A 17138-nucleotide genomic window follows, 5' to 3' on the forward strand; every position below is an offset into this window, starting at 1 on the left:
CCTGCAGGGAAGCCTCCCAGGGGCCCCTTTTAGTTGTTTAGTCCGAGCGGCAGCCAGCCGAGGGTGAAATGACAGCGCTTGGATCTTAAGTCTTTCACTCTTTCGTTTTTCCTTCTTTCTAGGATTGCTGTCATTTCCTCTCCACGCATGCTCCTCTTCTCATTCCATAATATTACTCACTGTAGCCGGATCTCTCTGTCCGTGTCAGGCAAGGCTTACTTACCCAAGGCAGGCTACTGTCACAATGTTACACTCACTTAGCCTCCATCTACCTACGTGCTCCAAAGGATTAAATCCCAGACTTCCCGGCCAGGTTTTCACCACTCAAGACGAGAGGATTGTTCTTCCACTTCCTACATTGATCGCACACAGCAGGATAGTGTTCAGCAAAAGTGGGAGGGAAGCAGGTGTGGCTTCTGTCATTAGAGCCAGGTAGATTTAGCAGATAGAACACAGGCTCTCCCTGTACATATAAATAACCTACAGACAGCACACGCCCTTCCCACAAAAAGTTGTCAAACTGGATTCCGTCCCTATGTAGCAGCAGATAAAAGCAATTAATGCATTCTGACATGCTGCCTCTTGGTCCCACCTACTGTATCTGTTTGGCATGTCAACCGTCATACTGACTGCACACAAACAATTTCCACGTCTCACCGGCAGATAATGGGAGTGGACAATAAGTTAGCAAACACCTTCTCCAGACAAATCATTTGCAGCAGTAGTTTAACAAAGATACTTAACATTCCTGACCGGCTTGTGTCATCAATCTCTTTTTTTTTTTTTTAAAGATGATTTTTTGGGGCATTTTAGGCCTTTAATTCCACAGGACAGATGAAGACATGAAAGGGGAGAGAGAAGGGAAACGACATGCAGCAAAGGGCCACAGGTGCGCCCCCTCCACCAACTGAGCTAACCCGGCCACTGTGTCATCAATCTCTGCTTCTCAGACAAGAAGTGACGACCCAGCACCGCTTACAGACAAGACTAATGTATATCAGATCAATAGCAGCAGGGAAATCATTGAACAAACCATTAAGTGGCTTTGTTGAATACAAGTTTATTGCGCTGTTAATGGTGTGTACTTGGAGGAGATGCAAACAGTGTAACACATAATTTGCTTGTAAAATCTATGGTGTGGTTTTAATGGGGCTGCAATTTATGATTATTTACGACTTTTGAGCATTTTCTTGACAAAGTTATCATCATTAAAAAAAAAAAATCACAATTTCACAGATTGACATTTACTGTATAAATTATTTTTGAAGTAAAAGAATAAACAAACACATTTTTTTAAGTTGGAACCAGTGAATGTTCTGGCATTTTTGCTTAATTTGTTTCTAAAAATAATGGATCGTTCAAATTTGTTGCAGATTTGTAGATATTGTTTCCTATCATAAACAACTCTCTGTTAGTGGACCAAACCAAAATGTCTTGAGTTTGTGACACCAAAGTACAGAAATGTACAGCGTGTATAAGTTGTAGTGCTACAGTAATAATATCAAAAATGACAAAAAGAGAAGATCAATTTATCAGATCATTCTCAGTTCGATGATACAAAATAAATAAAATGAAGAAAAACCACCAAAAAGATGCTCAAGAAAAAAGTACTGAAGAGAGAGGGTGTATCGTAATCAAAATGTGGTGAATACAGTAGCCTTTAAAAACAAATGATTCAATAGATAACATTCAACCAACAGCCACTCTGCGGTGTAGATGGATGCTGCAACAACAGTGATGCTCGGCCTGAAATTTCTTTAAAGCTATTTTTAGATTGGCAAGATAAAACCCATCTCAGCGTAAGTAACGCATGAATTACAGCCAACGGGAAGATGTGATGTGCTGTGCAGTTACAGTAACACATTCAATGGCCTAGTTAAACTGGCCCTGTCTCTGTGGCTGACACTGGACACAGCGGATGCACTACATGGACAGCCTGAGGGGGGGTGGAGTTGTTCTGTCCACTACTGACTACGATAGGCTGATCGACCAGACAGAAGCTCAGTGTAAACACAGTTCGTATCTATAGGCAACCACTGGGAATGAGGCAGCTCTTTTGTCTGTGAATTCTAGACAGGCCAACTTTGTTGCTGGCCACATTCTGCAGTCTCATCCCCATTATGCCTCCATGAACAGGCGTAGAAACCCACAGAGGGGGTTAACAGTGTTGAGTGTGGGTATTTAAATGTTTTGACAAAGCCTAAATGTGTCACTAGAGCTTTCTGCACAAACACACACAGGACTGTTCATGAAGAATTCTTCTGAATTTCAACCTGAAAAAAACCCCACTTCACTTGACAAAGCACTTTAAACTACCATAACACTGGGGTATTGAAAGTTGCCATCAAATGTTTGGTCAGATTAGGCTGGTTTGGTCATACTTTGATTTATTATCCTAATCTATGTAAATCAGGAAACTTTTTTTAAATCAGTATATATTAGTCTATAATAGTTTATATTTTTGGAAATGTGCTTTTTTGCAGAGAGTTAGATGAGGATATTGATACTGTTGTCTGACTGGCAACAGGTCCCGTCCCGTGTAAAACTGCGAATTGTCATTTCTATGTGTTGTTTTCTTGGAGATATAACATCTTAATTAGTGAGTTGTACAGGTGCTGGTATGCAGATTGTTACCTCTTTAGAGAGGCAGGCTAATCGTTTTCCCATTTCCAGTCTTTATGCTAAGCTGAAATCACCAGCTGCATATTTGTTATGATAAAATAAAAGGTTTAAAAACATGTTTCTGTCCCGCAGTAAAGTAAAACACTGAAAAAAGTATTGTTTACTACAGAAAATCAACTTTTGTATTGGCACTAATGTAACATTTTCAAAAGACTATCCAGCCCTATTATCATGAACTGTTATATTATTTCGTACCTTACAGTAACTCATGCTTTAGATTAAACACTATAAGAGTTTCCCAGCGAGCAGAAAGTGCCATACACAGTCAGACAAGTGTCCAACGGTACATTGATCCCAGGCCACTTAACCAACAATGCTTGTACCTGGTTGGTGGTGTCATTGATGGCCATCAACATCTTCTCCAGAGCAGTTTGGAGACGTCTGCTTATGCCCATCAGAAGCTCCTCATTCTCTAGCTGTGTCCCGGCCCCATGCAGCAGGTTGTCCATCATCTGCTGGGACACCTCCAGACCCTCGTCAGCCTCCGTCTCCCCGGACCACAGACTCACATTGTCTGCGGTGGTGTCGCTGCCATGGCAACTTTCTGCAGAGTGACCTGGTATGACAAGAAGAACAGAGAGCAGAAAAATATCACACACAAACCTGATGTAACGGTATATTACATTGTCAACACATTTAAAGTTCACTCAGATATTTAACAGCTTCCTAGAAAAGCTTTATTTTCAACCTGTATGCCCCAATCTTTAGATAGATACACCAGGATACTGTGAAAGAATAATCAGCACAATCATATAAAATTATATTATATATTATATTTAGCTTCTTAAAACCATTTGAAGCTCGCGTGACAAAATTAATTAGTGTTAGTCTTGGTGTAAGACAAGGACTACCTTTAAAAAATGCTCGTTATGTGTATTTTTTTTATTCATAACAGAAGATGATGCAAAGCAGTGTTAAATATATAAAACCATAAAAGGTTGGAGGCATACATCATCCAGTTCAAATGACACGACTGTGCCTTTAAGCTTCCCAATGTAATCTGCATTTAATTATTCGACTTTGAAACCACATTATCAGAGAATAATGATAGCAGCAGGCAGCGAGATGGCTCAAAATTTACATTGTTTTAACATTGCAATTTCCTTTATATGAAAAAAGAAATTCGTATTGGAACAAGAAACAGAGACAGAGCAGTGGATCTTTTAAAGCACAGAGGCAGATTAGAGTCATTATGCTGACAGCATTATGCAAGTCGCCGGTTATTACAAAATTTCATTATTTTCAACAGAATTTCAGGGATTTAAACTCACCATAACCATCGCAATGTGTAAAATGTCAGGAGGTCTATGGTCAAATACAATAAGTCATATGTGACCCAATATAACAACATGGCATATTCTAGAGAATACTTTTTCAGGAAAAGAAACTGATCAAAAACAAAACTGGAACATAACATTACGTATGAGACAATTATTTGTATAATATAAGTGGTGAGTCCCATGAAACACCTAAAGTAAATATTAGAATTAGCTGGTAACATGAGACGTTGTTGTCTTTACTTCCCATGGAGTCACCACCTTCAGTTATAATGAACCATTCCAGGCAAATCTGATATTCTTCTGACATCTGACTCACAGTACTAAGTGACCAAGCTGTTATTTATTTGCATGTGATCACATTCAATTTGTGCGTGACAAGTGTACACTTTAGAAAAAAACCTACAAATACTAGGCTTGGTGAAGATGGAGAGGATGATCCACTCTTTGCTTGTGCAATAACATCATGTAGTCATGGTGCAGTATTGTTCCTTTGCACTGGACTATATTAGCAGCAGAGGAGGTTCAACTGCAGTCACGGCTGCCAGCTAGACTCTGGATGTTGAAAAGTTGAATTTTAAATCACATTTGAAATCTAGAAGTCCAATTAAAAACAGATTTCAAAACTCCAATAAATGTAGTTTAAAACAGTTTTGCACTACTTGGTTTGCAAATGTTTTGCATTTGTATTTTCCCAAATACAAACTGATTCGATGCTCTATAAAATGCCACAATGCTAATGCAAGTGCAGCTGCAATGGTGCAAAAACTGCAATGCACAGAAATATTTTATAAATTCCTATACTGAGGTGTTGTATAGGGTGTCAGTGTATACATAATTGCATTTAGTAGGTTTTTTGGTCTGTTTTCTGATGTCTTTTCTTGCTTTCTTGCTAAACTACAAATCTCACCTCCAGCTAACTACCAACATCTGAACCAACATATTTGGCTGGATGGGCTGTTGAACCTTTTGCCCAAACACAAACACCAGCATTTACCCTAAATTATTACCGAGACCTGATGTTACTTGCCTGCAGCATAAGGTCTGACGGGCTCGGTGTTAGCTCTCTCTGTGGTAGAATGGGGCGTTGCTGCCTGCTGCCCTCGACTGGAAGCATCACGTAGACTCTGCATGTGGAGGCCCATAGTTTCCTCCGCTGCTGCAGTAGTCTTCAGGACGTCAACCAGCACCTGACTAAGTTTCTCGTTGGCCTTACGCAGGACGTTTCTGAAAGCAGCAACAGTTATGTTAAAAACAATCGCAGTGAAGAAGAGTTTCTTCTTAATATCTGTAGTTTTATTGAAAAACAAAATGTTAGTTGGCTAAAAGAAAGGCTTGAGGCGATTAACGACATATTTGTCACCGTTTGACAGACCACATACTAACATTGAGTGCAATTAAATGAATAATAAGAGATAAGATGTGTGTGTGTGTGTATTGGCTGCAGTGATGTATGTGTGACTAATATTACTAAATAATATTTATGGTGCTTACCATTATGGTTATAGGATGTGCAAAGACTGATACTGGTGCTATATATATATATATATATATATATATATATATATATATATATATATATGTGTGTGTGTGTGCCATACAGAAGTTATTGACCACAGCACGAGTTAATGAGAAATGTGCAATTATTATCAAAATTAAGTGCAATACGAGGATGTGTTGTGGGTTCTCTTCTGTTCTTCTGTGATTGTGAGGAAAGGTAGGCGGGTATGGTGTGAGGTTTATTAGATGTTCATTGAAGCATTGGATGAGATAATGTATGATTATGTTTCTATGTAGGTTAACTGTATGTTTATTGTCGCTTATCGCCATTTCGTTTCTCTTGAAAGATGAATTTCTCCTATAGGAGACAATAAAGGCTTATCTTATCTTAATTTGGCTTCAATCTATATAATTATTTTTTGAATTTATGTAAAGCACCAACACAAACAAACACGTAATGATAAATGACCAACTGAATATATTCAGAATATTCAGAATATTCTTCTTCATGGAGCATCTCTGTGCATAATGTTTTACTATGAGGAATTAGCAGGAATAAAGTTTCTTTCACTACCTTTCAGTGTCCTTGTCGGAGGATTCTCTATCATCTTGTGATGACAGTTTGCCTCTACCAGCCTGCTTTATTCCCGGCCCGCCGGGATCTTCCTCTTCCTCAACTTCTTCTTGGCTGTTTTCTCCCTTCTTTAATGCCTGGACGGGCAGGAGAGAGAACACAGACAGCATCCCAGTCATTGCAAAGTCACAGCTGAATAAACAGACTCCTGAAAACTCTAGACAGCGAACGACAGAGTGGCTGTATGTGCGACCATTAGTAAAACTGCATTCAAATAAGGCACAGCGAGGGGCACGTAGACACACTGCCCCTTTTAACGAGCACACAGACACACACAAACACAAAGACGCACTTTTAACTCTCTTGGAGCCGAGAAAAACACTGCTATCTTTGTGGTGCTATGGCAACAGGTGCACCTGAGGCACAGTGACTTGCAGAGGCGACAGCTCCATCTCCTGAAAGAACAGCAGAAATGCAGCTCTGCTTCTCCACTCAATTCACTCCCAGACACTGCACTGTGCAGAGACTGCCGATGAGTGAGAGTAGCACTGACTTCAGTCAAAGAATCACTTCTTCAGACAGATGAGAGCTCGTTTTGAATGACTCTGTTTTATAGTTTCCTGAGTAACAGACAACATGCAGTGCTGTATACTCAGAGATCAGAAAAATAAAAATGTCTCTAAGCCTAAACATGTTTTTGACAAAGAAATGGAAATTATTTTTGACTCCACAATTTGTGGCAATGCAGCATTGGATTCCACAATCCTGAAATATGTTTCTTATGTTTTGCCCATCACAATTTACATTTCATTTACAAATTAACATGCTAATATCTTTACTTTATATATTTGAACAGATTTAAAGTTACATGAACATGGTATAAAAGGGTGAATTAGGTATTTTGACATGTTTAACCAAATAATGCTTTATGCCCTATAATATTAGCTAAAGACAACTTTATTTTTCAGTAATTTGGCATTCATTTGCATACAAACAGAGCACTCATGTTTTAAAATATCAAATACAAACATTTTAATTAATTCATGGTTCATAATTTGTAATCTCAACTCTTAGCTTGTTTTAGAAACTTGAGAACTTACAATGTCAAAATTTAAAATCTAAAGCTGCTTTATCCTATTCTTTGGGCCAAGAGAACGTTTGAGTTTGTCCAAAAGTCTGATGCTGGAGATGTCTTAACAAAAGATGTCTTCACAAAAGATGCTTCTGCTTTCTGTAGATCAACTCAACAATGTTTACCTTAAGAAATTCTTTACAGAAATAAGATAATTCAGTTGAATTTAGGAGAGACTAACATAATAATGCGTGTAAACAGCTCAACTGAGGCAGAGGCTTTTTCTCATCATTAAAATTCATCTGAGCCAATAACAGTTAAGAACTTTTTACTTTATGATCCTTACTGAACCACCACCAAGAGTGTGTTAGAGCACTCATCTCACAAAGAACACTGAACCTGACAGCCACTGCAATCACACAGTTAAAGCTTAATCATGCAATAAATGGTTAGTGAAAGCCTAGCAGGCCCTGGGATTAGCTCTTTAAGGCATGAGGAGTGATTTAAAAAAAAAAGAAATCCCAAATCAACATGAGGAAACCAGTGCATGCAGAGTAGATAAGAAAGTATATATGATCACTTAACTAAATTGTTATTCTTTGACAGTAGTAGATAAACAAATGTGCTTCCAGTGAAATCATTAAAATGGTTGTGAGAGAGAATTACAAACATTTTTTTCTCATACATTGGTAGTGGTTGTGTGTCATTATTAAAATAACTGTTTTAATTAGTCCCTTGCATTAAGAATAAGTCACAAGTTTACTGTATATAAAAGTAAAAGAATGAGGATGCTTTGCCCTATTTAAAGAGGAGAGTAAGGCTGTGTGTATGCACATCTTTAAAGGTGATTAAAGGTGTAGGTGAAAGAAATGCAGGTAAATGCAGGTACTGCATTTCAAGTAAAATTAAAGGAGGCTAGAACAGTTGTGTGCACATCCACAAAACCTTAGTGGGATAGGTGCAGGATACCAAAAATTCAACTATAAAAATATTACTTGTTGCTGCATACATTTATACTTGTATTCTGGTTTAAACACAACAACATAAAACTGCTTTTATCACATTATTGATTTTAGTATTTAAACCAATGCACTGTGAGCAGGTAAAAAAGCTGTGAAAGCTTGCATAATCAATGATAGAGTAGTCCATGCAACACCTGCATTGCGACAAAGTGCATCTGAAAATGAATGACACAGCAGTAATAAATTCTCTCAGATGAAATGAATGAAACTTGTGGCGTGGTGAAAGTAAATCAGCACATTATGTGTGACAGCTCAGTGACACTGACCTGCTCATGTCCTGATTCCGTTTTCTGCAGCTCCTCTTTTAACTTTCTGATCTCTGCATTCCTCTCCTCCAGCTCTCTCTCCAATCTCTCCTTCTCCACTTCCCCCAGCCAGGCGCCCGAGGTGAGAAGAGCTCCGGGAGTCATCCGCTCCTCGCTCTCCATCTCCTCCACCTCCTCTTTATCTGACCAGGTCTGCATGGAGGCGCTCCTCTGGCAGGCACTCTTGTTGATTCGAGCCAGCTCATTCTGCTGTGCAAACTCCACTGACATCTGAACTATGGCCTGTCAGAACATATGGATCCAGACATATTGTGTCTTAGGACTCTTTTTGATATTGAGACACAGAGATCTACAGTAGGTGTTATTAACAATGCTGGGATCAAATGCGTGAGTTTCCTCATACAGGTTTTTTTCAAAGATGGATAAATTAATGTAGTGTATCTAGAGGTGCAACTACTGATTATTGTCATTCTGCTGATTATTTTCTCGATTAATCGACTAATTGTTTGGTCTATAAAACGTCAGACAAAAGTGGAAATGCACTGTTGCAGAGCTCAGATGACATCTTTTAGTGTCTTTTTTTTGTTCGACCTGCAGTCCACAACCCAAAGATAGTCAGTTTACTATCACAAGAGTAAGATAAACAGCAAATATTCATTTTAGGAAGCTAGAACAATCAACATCAATTATTTATTCACCAACTATTAATTTCAACTTCAACTGTTTCCTTTCATAACAATTAATGCAATTGTTTTCTGTTACCAGTTTTATTGATACCGACTAGACACATGAGTTGCATGTAAAAACAAATGCATGACTGCCTACCTTGGCAACTTCTTCCTCCACTCTCTCCCAGTGTTGTCTGTCTTCCAGCACAAGCTGCCCAGCTGCCCTGATGCTCTCACTGGAGTCTCCAGCGCTGCTTATACCATTGAGATTCTGCTCTTTCTCTCCTCTCCTCCCTTGACGCTCCTCTGTTATCTTCTGCTGTTCCTTTTCTTCTGTAAGTCTCCTCAGCTCTCTGTTGTGCTGCTCTTTAAGAGCGGCTACTTCTTGGACATATTTGTGGTAGAGAGCTTTCCTCAGTGCCTGCAGCTGTGCTGTCAGGCCTGCAGACCTGACAGGCCAGCGCAACTCCACACCTCCCTCTGACAGTTCCTCCTCTCCCAGGTCCTGCAAAGAGTGAGAAAATCAGAAAAGAGGAATAAAAGGAGGGCTATAAGTTACAAAAGCAAAACTAATATAGCAGAAAACAGCAACCGTAGTGTGTTAAAATAAAAGTTCTTCAAGGCTGGTCCTGAAATAAACAGGTCCTCTTTACTGTAGCTAAGCCCCACCCCAGCCTTAGAGCACTATTAATACACTGTTTTGTTCTCTTCACCCCCCAAGGAGGATAAAGCGATAAAGAGATGTCTTGCATTACATTACAGCTACATTTTCCCCCAACACACTACCACTCTGTCTTGTGATGAACCCATTTCTTATCTGTTGCAGTTATTTAGCTTCTTCAGGACCACTTGCCTCAAGCTTAACATTTCCAATCCAAATGTCTTATCCAATCTCAAGTGTATTGCGCCCAATTTTTTTTCTGTTCTCTCCCTCTCTGATCTCTGCACAGTCAAACGAGTTGTGGAAACTTTAAGGGTTGGAGGGAGAGAAAGACAAACTAAGACACGATGGAAGTTGGAGCGACGTGACTGAGAGATGGCTGAAATGGAGTGCAGCTCATTCACGCAAGGCAGAATCCTCCATTCATGCAGCCGCCACGACTAGAGTACGTCCGCTTGGCTCATGAGCAACACGCTAAAACGGTAGGTTATGTAACGTCCAATCCTTTTAATTGTTAAGATATAGGACCGTTCATGATGCTGCTTCTGGAGCAAAGCTAGAGTATTTAGGGCACGTTTTAGCCTAAAGGCTGCAACTGCCCCCTTTCACCCACCCTTACTGTCATAGCGTCTTAATGTACATGTTTCAGCTCGTAGTAAGATGTGATGCATGTGACATGGAAGATTTAGATGAGGGTTAAAATGTACCAGCCAAACCTTTCCAGCATCTCCGTGCTCCTCCATCCTCTCACAGCTGGACTCTGGAGCACTAGACAAGCAGAAAGAGAAAAAGAGAAGTCAAATTTATTTGTTCTACAGCCTCAGATATATTTAACAATTCATTAATTTTGTTCTTGTATCCTACCTACATTCATATCAGTCAAGTAAAAAACTCAAAACTAGCTGAGCTTACATGCTTTTTGGTTGTAAGCATAAAAGTCTAAAAGTTTCTATGTGACAGACATTGGAACAGACATCCAGGATAATATAACAAAATTAAAACATATACATTCTGAAAGTAGAAAGACAAATGATTCCATAACTACGGCCGCAACTAATGATTTATTTCTTGATTACTGGATTAATTGTTTTGTCTATAAAATATCTAAAAAATAGAGAACTTTTTATTATGACAAATGTATTATAATTCCATAAGTCCAGGCCAGGGTGCTGTCTTCAAAATCTTTGTTTTGTCCGACGAACACTAAAAAACCCAAAAGATGTTCAGTACACTATCACATATTACAAAGAAAGGCAGCAAATCTTAAAATCTTAGAAGCTTATATCAGACAATGTTTGGCTTTTTTTTTCTTTTTTTTTTTCTTTTTTTTTTACATAAAAAATACAGAAACAATGACCGGATTGTTAAAATAGTTGCAGAATAATCAATTAATTGTTTGAGCTCAAGACATAAGGAATACACGGCCCTTTAAAAAATATAGAATGATACCTGGTCCCACTGCACAAACCAATGTAAATGGACATCAATATTATATATACTGTATAGACATAGAATGTATCTAGATATATATGTGATTGTATTCCACATTCCACTGTCTGGGAATCATTTCCCTGAACATGGCAGTTAGACAAAAACAAAAGTTCATTGGTGTTGAAAACCACTGTTGTAATCATATTCACTATATCAAACAGTGGAGGGCAGCAGCATCTCAGTTTTCATAGTAACAGTAAAACACTCCCGTTTCTTTTTAGCCATGAGGAAAAGCTCACCAACAGTAATAAAGTTTGTGCTTGGAAGGTTTAAATTACCATATGTGCATAAACAACCAGTTGGTCACAAATATGAGTGGTTTCCAAATATGTTATACTTCTATTTGTAGAACTGAAGTTCTTTAGAAACCTCATATAATTCCACATTGGTGCATGCTTAAAAAGTCACATTCAATTTGTTCTCTACACAGCACATCCCTCAGGAAGTCATCTGGAATGGGTACTTTTATAGATAAGTGGGCTAACAAAAGGCATGAATAATGCTTTAATTAACCTAGTGAATATATATATATATATATATATATATATATATATATATATATATATATATATATATATATATATATATATGTCAGAGTGACAGTGGATAGACAGGAAAGGTGGGAGAGAGATGAGGGATGACACGCAGCAAAGGGCCGCAGGTCCGGAACCCGGGCCGCTGCAAAGGCCTCAGCCTACATGGGGTGCACGATCTTACTGGGTGAGCTAGAGGTCGCCCCACCTAGTGAATATTTCATTAGTTAAGGCATTGAGGCTTTGTTGTCAACTGAAGTGGGTCAGGTAGCTTTACCATGCTACACAGGATATGCAGACCAGCTGCTAGTAAAAGTTATCTGTAGAGTCATGTAGCTCAGTCTGCTTCTATCACATGCACTGGATCGATCAATCAATCAATCAATCAATCAATCAAGTGAAGAGCAACTAAAAATATGAGTGATGTGTATGGGGGGAGACTGTATGAATCCAGTGATAGACTCCTTAAATGCTACCAACCACAACTGATTACATAACATTTGCAGTCACGTCGACAATTCTTTTTAATCATCCAAGTTTAATTTACTTGATCAACATTCTGTTTCTTTTGTATAAACATATGCCCTTATCATTATCTATGTCAAGGAGAGTTTGCTGTACCTTTTTATTGCCTCAGTCTGAATACATAAGAATATATTCCGTATGTGGAAACATTAACATCATTGTGTTTTCAAAGTGTCATCACCTGTAGTGGGTCTGAGTGCCTGTGACCTCCTGCAGGCGCTGCTGCAGCATGAAGAGCTCGATGGCGTATCGCTCCTCACTCTCAGTGGCCTGCTGCTGGTAGTGAGCTCGGAGACGCTCCATCTCTTGCCTGTGACTCTCCTCCAGCTGGAGCTGCTTCTCTTGCTCTTCAGCCTTCAGCCTCTGTAATTCCTTGGTAAGGAAGGTAGATGGTGCACCAGCCCGCTCCTCCAGATCTGACCCATAGAGAGGGGAAATGTGAAATTCAATATAATAATAATAATAATAATAATAATAATAATAATAATAATTTATACTTTATTAATCCCGCAAAGGAAATTACAATGTTTTCACTCTGTTGTTAAAATACACATTACACAAAGGCCTGAAATACACACACGCTCAGTACCTATACATGCACTAATGGAGAGATGGGGAGAGTGAGGGGGCTGCAGCTGTCAATGTGCAGCTGTCAATGGACAGGCGCGCCGAGCAGTAGGGGGTTTGGTGCCTTGCTCAAGAACACCATGGCAGTGCCCAGGAGGTGAACTAGCACCTCTCCAGCTACCAGTCCACCACCATACTTTGGTCCGTATAGGGACTTGAACCGGCGACCTCCGGTCTGAGCTACTGCCACCCCAGTACTGGACAGCATTAGACAATTTGAATCTATCAGATGAAACTCTAATGTTTCTTCTGGGGAAAATGGGTCACTGCAGTAAAAAAATAACATGATCTAGTAATTACTGAATAAACAAATAACACAAAAACAACCAAAATTACATTTGTGCACCTCTTTTGAAAGATTATGAGGTTAGCATTTGTTTACAGTCTACAGATATACATTTTAACACTATATATGTGTGTGTGTGTGTGTGTGTGTGTGTGTGTGTGTGTGTATGCAACATTTTCACCAGTGTCGGTTCACATTAATATATTTACAGAGTAGAGTTTGGATAATTGCCAGCTCAATTGACACATGTATAAAAAAAATCAAGGCAGGGGAGTGTTGCTGTATGATTTCTATTTGCCGTTGACCACAGATGTAAAGATGCACTACAGAAACCACACACCTTTAAAAGCACAAAGTGACATATTTGACCTAAACCTAAAATATTGAGGGATACAGAGAACAGAAATAATACTTCAGAATATTTCACTTTGTCTTTTCTTATCTTATTACACACCTCTGTTTTGACTCAGTGAGCTGACATAAGGGCTTAACGTTTCTTCTTTCCTCAAATTTTTCATTCAAGAGGATAACTCCATATTTACCTTTGCTTGTAGAAGGGTTTGAGTTGGAAACTTGCACACGCAGGTCAGAGATCTCCTTCTCACTGCTGCTCTTCAGGTCATCATATGCCAGCTGCAGCTCCCTCATCTAGGAGACCAACAGAGGTGTTAGTGTGTTTCTGAAAGCGTTATCCTCTCTTTTCCTCATACTACATACTAATACACAACATGTATGCAATTGTAAAACAATGTACTTACTTACCTGTTTTATACCAATAGGAAATGATATAGTACAATAAATGCATGAAAATCAAACTGCTACTATTAAATCTCACTGCCAATTAAACTTCATAAACAGACAGCAAAGTGTTTTCTTAAGTTTAAGTTAACAGTAATTTAACAGTATTTTTTTTTGATGTTCAAAAGTTGTTTTAGTACAATCCAACATTTGTTTTAGTTTTTTCCAGCTCTGAGCAGCTCCTTCAATGCATTGTGGGAAAATACAGTGTTTCAGAAATCAAGCATTCCATGTAGTATGAAATTGGGATGCGGCTTATGTCTGCAGATTTGTACGTTTTTACCTTGTTCCCATCAGCCCTCAGCAGAGTCTGGAGCTGTGACAGTCGATAATGTTCCTGCTCAATCCTCTCTCTCACCTGCTGAAGATCTATGTAGAGCTCTACATAAGAGGAAGCAATTCAGGTTTTTTTAGGTCAGGTTCAATTTTAAGGATTTAAATGGAGAAATTGGATAATTTTGTTTCTGTATAGTTTGAATAAACAAAGTTAGATATTTAATGCATATTATTTAAAAGCCTTTTTGTAAAGTGAATTTAATACTGGCCACAATGCTACTTATACTGGAAATTTGTGTTCACGTATGTTTAATACTTGTATACTGTAATTCAATTTATGTAAGGGACAAATTACCTCTGGCCTCCAGTACGATGGAGGTGGATTCACTAGTTTCCAGTCTGTCCACGGAAGGGGGAGGCCCACCTTCTGCAGCAGCACTCTCCAAAAACTCTTCACCAAACATCTTTTTAAAACACTGAGCACAGAACAGAACAGGGAAGGTTAACTGCTATAGTACCAGTGGCAACACATTAATAAAATGTGTTCAGAAAACTTCACACATTACAACTATTTGTCTTCCGTAATTACCTGAATGATCTCACTGCATTCTTCTGACACAGCTTGTAACATGTTGTGATATTTGAAGATTTTTGGCTCATCTGAAAGAAAGAAAAACAAGTAGAAAATTGGAACTGAATAATTGAAATGTTTAATATGTTTCACACAGACTCTGGCAACCAACAGAGTACAAAAACAATACTTGATACGTCAGTCATCTGTGTTGATCCATCATGAATGATAAATCAAACGCTTTGCCACTAACACAAATGCACACAAAGGCAACTGTCTACACATCTGCTCACCTTGATCTTTCCGGTTCTGCAGTTTCAGCTCCAGAGTGTGTGTGCGAGCGTCCGAATCCTCCTGTAGCAGCTCGAGCTGGGCGGCGTGGATCTGAGACAGGCTGATGCGCTGGGCCTCCATGTGCAACCTGCACTCATCCTAACCACAGAAAGAAACCTCATCACATTAACATAGTTGGAATAAACCACATGGGAACACTTTTTTCCATTATATATATGTATATACATGTATGTTACATAATTTGATTTTATATTTGAGTGTTTGTCTTCATATTCCTTAAAATGTTCAACAACAAAAAAGTTGTAAAAAGCATAAGATACATATTACCTATAATTTCTCAAAGATAAATTATGCAACATGCTACATCCATTTGCTAATTAGAGGAGATATATGATTAAATAACACTATTCCACCAATCCTATTTCAACAACAGAGCAGTAGCACAAGCCATCTGTGTTCAGGATGAGAGGTCGGCTATTATCACTTCTGTAACAGAGAACAAAAGGCCAACAGTGAGGCCTCTTTCTCTAGTTATTATGCATTAGCACACATTTGTTAGGGTTACATAATTATAGAATTGTGATTATGTTACCTCTGATGTCAGATGTTTTTTAAAGTGCACTCAACATTTAAATTAGGCCGTATTTAAAACGCTTTGTTATGATACAATCTCCCCATCATCTGACAGTGCAGTGGAGAGTCCTTTCAAAACTGCAACCGCTCAGATGTTGCTGCTTAAAACATGATGTTTAGTGCCTAACAGATGGCAGCTGTGTTATGATGAGCCACTGCTACTCACACATCAACAACAAAAACAGAATCACTTATATGATGAAAATGTTTAAGTTTACTAAGAAACATAACCCCTATTAAAGAGAGAATTACTAAAACCTGTAAAATTCATGCTATATTTAATGCAAGAACATCTCGTACAAACACATTTGTTTTTAACTGGCACAAACTTTTTCTACAGCGGAAAACACTTGCTTGACTTAATTATAATGCCCTTAATCTAGAGTTTATATACTGTATGTTACTAAAATAAACTTAAACAAATTATATTAATAAATGAACTTGATGCAAAAGTAATATTGTGTTCACTATGTAAAATTACAGATATTTGGTTTGAGTTTTTTTTTTTTTTTATAGGTTTAACATGGCATATTTTGGCCCAGCTACATAGTTGCTTTTTACTTTTGAGGTTCTTATTACTCTTGCATAACATGTCTGTCGATGAAACGTGAATTTAAAACAAGTTTGTGCTGTTAAGAGAATTTGTTGAATCCAATTTTAGTAAACCTCACAAAGTAAGAGATATTTAGGATAACAATACTAAAATGTTCTTGCATGAGGCCCATTGTATTTGCGTTCTATGAGCTTTTGACCTTTACATCACACTGTATGATATATCAAAGTGACACTGAAAAGCAAAGGGCAGGATGTGAGCTTAAGTGACATTTACATGCTCAGTAGTCTCTCCCTCTTCCTCTGCTCCCTGACATACGGCAGACTCCGTATGGTGGTCCGTCCCATGTCCTCTCACCTAAACAAGCAAGCAGGAAAAAAAAAAAAAATTGTACTTACTGTCTTACATATCCCAGTATAAATCCAGACAAATAAGACATTGATCAACATAAAGACACAATGCACCATTATGGATCACTTCATGAGAGGGAGCAGAAAGTCCCTGTATAGTAAGTGCAGAAATCATTTTATTATTTGAATGATCGACAACAATTTACAACAGAAGGACTCTGAACATCATCTGTTTGCCTTCATTTAAATTTAGTTTCACCCATGAGGAGTGTTGTTTACTAAACTCTTGAAGCAGCTTTATAAGAAGCTGATCCATGTGTGTTTGACTATACACAGTACCTCATTAAAAAAAACAAACACCCGCTTTAAGTTCTGTTGTTGATTGTACAAATGTAAAAAGGACCTACACGAAACATATATTCAATAGAATTAATAATACATTTTCCCCCATGCCATTAAAATCAGAGGCACATTTTACA

General features: G+C 38.3%; 1 protein-coding gene across 11 annotated transcripts in view; it reads right to left on the reverse strand.

Annotated features, from left to right (window-relative positions):
- Positions 1-17138, reverse strand: part of akap9 (A kinase (PRKA) anchor protein 9) — a 76824-nt gene that overhangs the window by 35914 nt on the left and 23772 nt on the right. For 8 of the 11 annotated variants that reach the window (XM_035993329.1, XM_035993336.1, XM_035993335.1 and 5 more), the window contains 13 exons: positions 16586-16666; positions 15123-15261; positions 14848-14918; positions 14614-14734; positions 14266-14363; positions 13727-13832; positions 12453-12687; positions 10430-10490; positions 9219-9566; positions 8394-8675; positions 6034-6170; positions 4990-5186; positions 3006-3238 (listed from right to left, as the gene is read on the reverse strand). In XM_035993329.1, coding sequence (XP_035849222.1) covers positions 3006-3238; positions 4990-5186; positions 6034-6170; positions 8394-8675; positions 9219-9566; positions 10430-10490; positions 12453-12687; positions 13727-13832; positions 14266-14363; positions 14614-14734; positions 14848-14918; positions 15123-15261; positions 16586-16666 — 2109 coding nt within the window. The remainder of the gene's footprint in view (positions 1-3005; positions 3239-4989; positions 5187-6033; positions 6171-8393; positions 8676-9218; positions 9567-10429; positions 10491-12452; positions 12688-13726; positions 13833-14265; positions 14364-14613; positions 14735-14847; positions 14919-15122; positions 15262-16585; positions 16667-17138) is intronic. The other 3 variants (XM_031296131.2, XM_035993330.1, XM_035993332.1) reach the window with 2 other exon arrangements.

The sequence above is a fragment of the Sander lucioperca genome, chromosome 16, assembly GCF_008315115.2.
Source record: "Sander lucioperca isolate FBNREF2018 chromosome 16, SLUC_FBN_1.2, whole genome shotgun sequence".
Taxonomy (NCBI): domain Eukaryota; kingdom Metazoa; phylum Chordata; class Actinopteri; order Perciformes; family Percidae; genus Sander; species Sander lucioperca.